This window comes from Perkinsus marinus (assembly GCF_000006405.1).
Source record: "Perkinsus marinus ATCC 50983 genomic scaffold scf_1104296928266, whole genome shotgun sequence".
In the NCBI taxonomy this organism is placed as follows: domain Eukaryota; phylum Perkinsozoa; order Perkinsida; family Perkinsidae; genus Perkinsus; species Perkinsus marinus.
Genome location: NW_003216874.1, coordinates 108,949 through 117,112, shown reverse-complemented (window position 1 = coordinate 117,112; position 8,164 = coordinate 108,949). Strand labels below are relative to the sequence as shown.

Here is an 8,164-nt window from a genome sequence, read left to right as displayed (position 1 = left end):
TTCTTTATGCGGATCAGTCGACTGCAATTTAGCATACTTCAAGTCCAACTGGAAAAATTAAAAATTTTCCAAAATTTTCCGGAAAAATTTTCCCTACCGCGATTTTTTCATTCCTAGCCTTCACCAAATTAAACTGCAATTCGACTTTTTCGCTCTTCAATTTCTCAATTTCTTTCGCCAGAGTTGTCACTAAAACGGGAAAAAAACTTCACTAAAAATTCTGCACGCATGCACATAAGATACCCTCTAGGTCCTCCAGTGTTCTCTCAATTTCTCCCTTCTCCCGCGTAAGTCGATCGATTTCTTTCGCTGCAGTCTCGCGGTCACATCGAGCCGTTTCCTATTCCAAAGGTCCCCGGTTCAATCCCACCACCCTCCATTTATACTTGTAATAATGTAATATCATGTTTTAATTCTTCTATTTTAATTTTGTCCTCATTCGAAGATTCCTTCTTCACTGCAGTTTTCGCCGTCTCCTCTTTTTGTGGCTGAAATAGTAAACCCATACATCGCGAAATATACAATTGCTTTCCTCAGCTCAGTTCAACAGCTTCCTCACAAAATTTACGAGTATACATACAAACTCATATAATTTCCTCCTCAGAATTATCACATATTGTCACCATCACACGCAGTTGACCATGTGCATATTTGCTCATCCCGTCGTATAATTTACGCAGGAAAATAACGAGAATAACGGATATAACGGATATAACGGGAAAAATGGTAACAACCAAAATACCAGAAATAACGAAAATCACAAAAATGACCAAAATAACGAAAATCACAAAAATAACGAAAATAACGAAAATAACGGAAATAACGGTAATAACGGTAATAATTTCTTCCAGCGTATCCCCCTACTTTCCTCCTCAATTCCCTTTCGAGTTGTCTCACTCGATCGTCCAACTCGTTAGCCTTCTTCTGGAAATTCAATTTCTCCGCCCTAGCCCTATCGCCAATAAGAATTCGCCGCCCCACACCGTCACGCGCCACAAAATTACTTTTCCGCTTCCCGAACACTTTCCGCCGTCTTCCTTTCCGCCGACTCCAACGCTTTCATCGCTTCACCAACCTGAAAATATCCAAGGTTCAAGTGATAAAGATACAAAACAGGTCCACCACCTTCTGCCGCTCATTCGCCAACTCAGCCTTCATTTTTTCAATTTCTGCATCATTAGGAACCGCTGACTTACTCGGAGTCGCAACTTTGGCCGGGGCGAGCGCGGTAGTCTGTCGAACAACTCAAAATTCGCAAAATTACGGCAACAAAATTCAAATATATGGTAAATAATAAAAAATTCATAATATTGACATACAATGGAGTTTCACCACCCTAGTGATATGAAAAAAACGTATTTCACGACTACTGCATATCACCGCGAATATCGCGTTTTTCACAGAGTTTTACGCCGCCACTTCACGTAAAACGCCTATCACCAACACAGAGGAATATTCACCAAAAATTTTCCCAAAAAAATGAAAAAATAATTTTCAACATAATAAAATATTCCACCCTACCCCCTCGCCCTTCGCTTTCAACTTCGCCTCATACTCCCTCTTTTTCGCTTCCAATGCCGATATAGTACTCTTAGTATCCACCACCACAGGAGCCGATGCCGTATCTAAATGGGCCTATTCCGTATCTTACCATCTTGAACCTAAGATACCTTTCTTCGCATCTGTCGGAGTTTCCTTAGTTTCCCCATCCTCCTCCTTCACTACTGCAGCCTTCTTCTTAGCCTGACGAATCGTGTTGGAATATAGTTTTGCTTTCCTCAGCTAAACTGTGGAAGAATTCAGAAAAGTTAATCTCACAAAGCCAATTGAATATCACTCAGAAATTCCTTTAACTAGATTCGTAAAAAAACTCAATAACAATTTTACGAACTTTCCTCGTCATCACCAACACCAATAAGCGACCATATGCATATTTTCCAAATGCGCACGGCGAAGAATTCAAAGATATTTCCGCAAATCCAAATTACAAAAAATACTATGAAAATTTCTCATTTTTCTGAATATTTTTCATAACTCACATAAACCACCAAAATCGATCACCCGATCGATATACAATATACTAAAAAATTATACTCTTTTTTTAACATTCATCCTTTTTATTTCAGGTAGTTTTCTCAAAATGCCCTCCCCAAGAATCGACCCAAGGACCTTCCCATTACCTTAGCCTTGCCCTTAACCCTCGCCTTAGCCTTCGGTTTCACCTTTGTTTTTTCCTCTTCCCCCACCTCCCCCTCTAACGGTTTGTCCGGCCTCTTCTCGGGAGGGCCGGCCGTCGGGGGCGGCTTCAAAGGCGTCGAGTTGGCCACGAGGGAGCTCGTCAGACCAACAGATGCTCCTCCTGCTCAGCAAACCCGCATAGGTTCGATCCCAACAATAACGAAATTAATATTCAACTATACAAAAAATATCACAATTCCCCCCCGAAAACTAACATGAATTTCCACTGTGCGCTACCATATTCTACTATACAAAAGTCACATCCCCCGTAATTTCGAATATACGTATTACTCTATCGGGTGAAATGCTTTATCGATAATACTAAAAATTACCGTCCTACATCTACTCCTACCCCGATCGTGCATAAACTCTAATAATAAAGTTCCACCCGTGATAATGAAAACAGTACGTGAAACGTTTTCATTATCAGTGCGTGCCAATTTGATATGTAAATGTGGGTTTTTCTTGAGGTTGATGAAAATCAATGTGAAACTCTATCGCATATACAATGTAACAATGGCTATGAACATGTGTTGTGATGAAAGTATCCGTAGGAACTGTGATAGCGACAACTTGTTCACTATAATATGTCCTCTAAAGTAGCACGCAGTTGCGTATCAAGTTGATACGTACTGCATTCTAGTTTCGAGCTCAACGGAGCAAACATAGATTCCAACATAAGCCATATATACAGTATCAAAATCGATCGCCTCCCTCTACTACCTTCTCCCATCACTGACAAATTCTGCATTTTCATTTCCGTTGGTACAAAAACTTCAAACCGCGCCCCCTTCTCCTTTTCTCCATGTGTCGTAATCGTCAACCCCATTTTATCGCTCATATTTCGTACCATAGTCAGGCCAAGTCCAATTCCATAGTATTTTTCAGGTTGCGCTCGAAAAAATGGATTTTCCAATTTTTCTTTTTCTTCCGCATCAAAACCACAGCCCGTGTCGGTCACAATGAGTTTAACACCTCCATCGCTCTCAGCTGAAGCGTTTATCGTCACATTTCCTGAAATAAAAAAATATTACCCACAATAACATCCATCGAAAATTTTGGAAAAAAAAACTAAGCTTCAAATCCAAAAATTACGGAACTCGGAAAAATTCTCCAATTTATCGTCATATCACCAGAAACGAAAAAAATCAACAATTAAATTCTGGTAAAACTGAAATTTATATTTTACAGTAAAATTTTTAAAATTTTCCTACGAATAAAGGTTAAAAAATCCAATGGTTATGTAGGAAAATTTACACCGTTCTGCTACAGCTCTTAAACTCAGCCATTCGAGGAATTTAAATGAGAGAAAAATTCCCGACTGAAAAAAATCCTACACGATCCAATTAACGTCATATCAACTTGAGAATTCCCATGAAAATTGGTAAAATTAAGAATGGAAAAACAAAAAATCATAATATTTCGAAAAATTTCATTCGGGAAATTTCTCTATCGGAGAACTAGATAGCAACAGCGACAAATCATGATTTGAAAATTCCTCCAGAAACACCAAAGCCGAAAATTATTTCCCCCTCACCTTCCGTCGTAAATTTAAGAGCGTTGTCAGCCAGTTGGTAAATAATACGTCGAAGACGATGAGGATCTTGTCGGACCTGAGAAGAATCTTTGCGCACAGCGAAGATTTTGCAGCAATAACAATCGCAAAAATTGGGAGTAGAAAACATTTAAACGAAAAATAATGAGGAAAAATATTTTCGCGCACGTGGAAAAATTTCTGGAAACATGTTCATGACCATGCAAAGTTGAATAGGTCTTCCCCATTCCTCATATTCCAATAAGAATCGCCCACAGTGGAGACATCATCCATACCGAACGTTTTTACCCGAGGTAAACCGTCCTTCGGAACAAGATTAATAAAATCAACTCCATCCTTCTTCATAGGCTGCCCTCTTTTATCATTCGCCTTCAACAACTCCTCATGGCAACTCTCCACGATCGGACCAATATCGACCCCCTCCGAAGGGGCGTGATACGCCAGCAGCGGCTCACAGGCCATACACCCATCTCTTATCAATGACATAACCTGATGATATCTTAGGTTCAACCACGTAAGATACAAAATAGGCCCAAACTACTACCTCCACTACTCTCAATCCACATCTATAAATCATGCCCAACTGTTTCTGCATGGGTTTTTTAACTTCAGTTTTTATCAGAACATCCGCCAAGCCCGCAATACCCAAGTGCGGCACGATGAGCGTATGTGCCAAATGCCCGAGGCCTCTTTTCTGCAACAGCCACTTCCCCCCCAGGTCACTTAAACCATTCAAATATCCAAAACCTTCAGCACCTTTTTCAAATTCACCTTCAATGCATTTGTCCTCTTTCGGAATCCAAATTTCAAATACACTGCCTTTTCCCACTTCCGACGATCGCACGAAAATTTTTCCGCCACATATTTCTTCTATACTTTCCTTAGCTGAGCTCAGCCCCAGTCCCCATGACATCCCATCATCATTACATGTAAAGATATTTTTCATGCCCAAATTGAGCCTCACCCAGGGCTCAAATATTCGCGCCCATTGGCCCTCAGGAATGCCGATTCCGGTGTCGTGAATTTCCAACACGAAATGCTCAGGTTCATCTCTAGAAGTGCAAATAACGTGGCCTTTGTCGGTGAATTTGAGAGCGTTGTGAACCTGAAGGTCGCGGGTAGGGTATGACGATTATTAGTACTACAGGAGAAACCGTCACGCGCCATGAAATTATGTATATCAATAGCAGAAGATAAATGGAGAATTTGAAATGAATCAGGGTATGAAAATTATTAGTACTACAGGAGGAACCGTCACGCGCCAACTTTAATTATGTATATTCATAGCAGAAGATAAATGGAGAATTTCAAATCATCAGCCCAACTTTAAAGATTCAAATCATGCCCAACTTTAAAGATTCAAATCATGCCCAACCCTAAAGATTCAAATCATGCCCAGCCCATTACCACAGCATATACAGCCTTAGCAAAATGTTGTTCACTGGTCTTCACTATCGGCCCCCCTCCTTCCTCCCCCCACCCCGTCTGGTCCTCGAGGGCAACCTCGTCAGATTTGGTCGGCCTGTTATGTCCGTCTAGTCCGAACCTGTGGTAATCCCCGGTTCGATTCCGACGGCGGACATTATTACTTCATTAATTCCACCACTTCCTCGACTACAGCCCCCAGGCGGACGTCCGTTTTGACTACTTTCATCCACCCTCGGCCCAACTTGTCGCTAACGACGTTCTCTTCTACCATTCCGCAGTAGCGGGAGCCGGCCCTGAAATATCTTGAGGTTGAGCGTGGAAGATACAAAATAGGCCCGATATGATACTACCTGTTGATCAAGGTGAGCCTCTTCTTTTTGACCTCATCTTTGACCATCATTTTCATCGCCTCGGTGAGTCCGACGATCCCGTTGAAAGGCGACTTCATGTCGTGAGTCACATGCCCTTGCTCCTGAGAATCTTTAGGTTGAGCGGGCAAGATACGGAATAGGTCCACTCTTAATCGTGGACAGAAAACGCGGAAGACTTGATGCTACTATTAAAAGCGTATCTTAGGTTCCACCATGCAAGATACGAGTTAGGTCCAGAAAGCACACCTACCTCCTGTGAGAAGAAATCTTCGCTCTTGTCCTTCTCAGGATGATTCGAATATCCCTCATCAGCCGACATACCCCAACTCAACCTACTCCGTATCTTTCTCCATCAACCTCAAGATACTCTCCCAATATACGCACAATATCGATCACCAGGGCGGGCGCGAGATGAACGCATCACAAATCTCGTTCCGCCCGAAACGCATGGAGTAAATCTCTTCCAACTCCGACGTCACTCAGCCTAACCTCAAGCGCCTTGTATAAGGTTAGCCTAGGTCGATCTCATTAACTGTTGTACCATGGGCCGACTCTGACTATCGCAGTTACCTCCTCCCTGCACCGCTCTCTCCGATGGCTTCAGTCTCACCCAGGTCTCGCATTCCTACGGTGACTGCCCTTCTGGTCGTCTCTTTTATCTCTATGACCATCTTACTTGCCTCTTTATTGCATCTGCGGACGCTCTTATTATCTGGTCCTTGCAAACAAGTGGTCGTTGAATAGTTATTTCTCAGTTGAGAATATCTAAGGTTGTCTCTGTCAAGATACAATGTTGACCCACTTCATCGTCATTCTCCCCCTCCTCCTTACAGTAGACGGCAAGCAGCAGTTCAAACAAGTGCTATGCGATATCAACCTCGAGCAAGACGGCAAAGTCTTCGATGAAACCATATGCTTGGTTAAAGATTCCGAGGATCGCCGCAGTGTAAGATACGAAATAGGCCCAATGAGAGCCTATCCCTCAGATACTCCTAATCGAAGGCCTCAGCAAATCGACCCCACCCACTGGCAAAGTCTTCAACGTCGAGGCTGAGAAGCCCGGTCGTGGTGGCAAGAACTCCAGGAAGCTCACTATCACGACCCCTGTTGAAAGCAAAGATCTTATGTATCATGGTCAAAGATTCAAAACAAGCCCACTGTTTGTCAACGGCGACTCATACTTCAAGAGCTTGACTTTGTCTTCTTACGGAAGATCCGACGACCACGTGCATGTTGTCTCTCTGACTCCAATTCGTCCCGGCGACCAAAGGGTAGAAAGATGCGACCGCTTTATCTCGACCGACGGGACTGTCAGACTGGAGGCATATCACAACGTGGCCTACTTCGAGTGGCGCATTAGCTATCTCCTGCAAGGTGTCTGGAGTAAAGCCTCTAAGCTGAAGGTTAAGGACTACATCCTTAAAAGCGAGTTGAGCACCTTTAAGGGCACCTTTTATGACCTTCACCCAGGTCACGAGGAACACATCGTAATGTTGGCAACCCATAACGATAAGACGATCCTGCTGTTTAAAGAGGAGTAGAAGAGTATATCCATGCTGTTGTTGTTCTGTGTGACCGTGTAGTGCTGCGTGCTTAGTATAAAAGTGTACAACGATGATGGACTTGTAGTATTAAGTAGTACAATGATGATGTACTTGTTGTATACATGTGTTTTGATACTGTTGTACGCCTAGGAAGCGGCGTTCGTCATGCCCCTTCACTGTGGCGGTTACTACTTGCCATGTTTTCAAGTATGTTTTATACTACAAGAGATTAATTGGAAACGCATGGCTCTCTTAAAGGAGGAAAAGTTGAGAAAACCCCGACGGCCTCGACGCGATGGTCAAGATGTATCATTCGATGATGTCCCAGAGCAACTACTATCGCAAGCCTCAAGCGCACATGATGCGCCGAAAACTTCCGATAACTCTTCGCAGTTCGCAACAGCTACTGGCTTAACGGCATTTATTATCTCACGTTAAGCTTCGTAGTGCAGTATACTCAAGGTGATGTAGTGTAGGCATGGCAACAAAGTAAAGGTCAACACAGATGAGTAACTCACAAGTCATCTTCGATGAGGACAATTATAGACAGTTAGTCTCAGTAGTGTCGAGTGGCCCATTCCGAGGAATGTCACAGTACAGACCTCAAGGTCAAGGGCCCAGATGTGAGCGCGATATCCGCACAAAGCTCATCGTCGTTAAAGAAAAGAGAATTAATGGTGCTCGAAAGCGCAACGGGAGTATTAAGTAAACCTATTGGCAGCTTCGAAGAGACTTCTTGTAAAATAGTCTTGAGATGAATTCTTGGTAGTTTACGACGAGTGCTGATAAGTGGTACTCAACCCGACCTATTCTGTATCTTCTATGCGGAAAGATACTCAACTCAACAACTCGCGTTCCATAACAGCTAAAGCCACTCATAACACAGGTTTCCCCAAGGGGATCATGGGCCACACGAAATTCCCGAACAAAGACGGAGGAAGGGCGTATCTTGAGGTCCAGTTTGAAGCATATCTTCTCGTTTCGACCTACCTCGATGAAAACTTATTTTCACTCATTGGCGCGATAAA

The 8,164-nt window shown here is 42.9% G+C and overlaps 2 protein-coding genes across 2 annotated transcripts; one reads left to right on the top strand and one right to left on the bottom strand.

The window, feature by feature from the left end:
* Positions 1 to 380: 380 nt before the first annotated feature.
* Pmar_PMAR015202 (sensory transduction histidine kinase, putative) lies at positions 381 to 5,911 on the bottom strand (the record flags this gene model as incomplete). Its single annotated transcript, XM_002788361.1, has 16 exons — positions 381 to 488; positions 865 to 952; positions 1,005 to 1,075; positions 1,126 to 1,233; positions 1,522 to 1,625; positions 1,671 to 1,743; positions 2,181 to 2,359; positions 2,962 to 3,252; positions 3,776 to 3,851; positions 4,082 to 4,282; positions 4,338 to 4,487; positions 4,758 to 4,898; positions 5,201 to 5,339; positions 5,383 to 5,514; positions 5,572 to 5,693; positions 5,843 to 5,911. The coding sequence occupies 16 exons, from the start codon at positions 5,909 to 5,911 to the stop codon at positions 381 to 383; spliced, it is 2,052 nt and encodes a 683-aa protein (XP_002788407.1).
* Positions 5,912 to 6,382: 471 nt separating this feature from the next.
* On the top strand, positions 6,383 to 7,133 carry Pmar_PMAR015201 (hypothetical protein; the record flags this gene model as incomplete). The annotated part of the gene is made up of 2 exons (XM_002788360.1): positions 6,383 to 6,538; positions 6,579 to 7,133. 2 exons carry the CDS (start codon positions 6,383 to 6,385, stop codon positions 7,131 to 7,133), a joined length of 711 nt encoding a protein of 236 aa, XP_002788406.1.
* Positions 7,134 to 8,164: the final 1,031 nt, after the last annotated feature.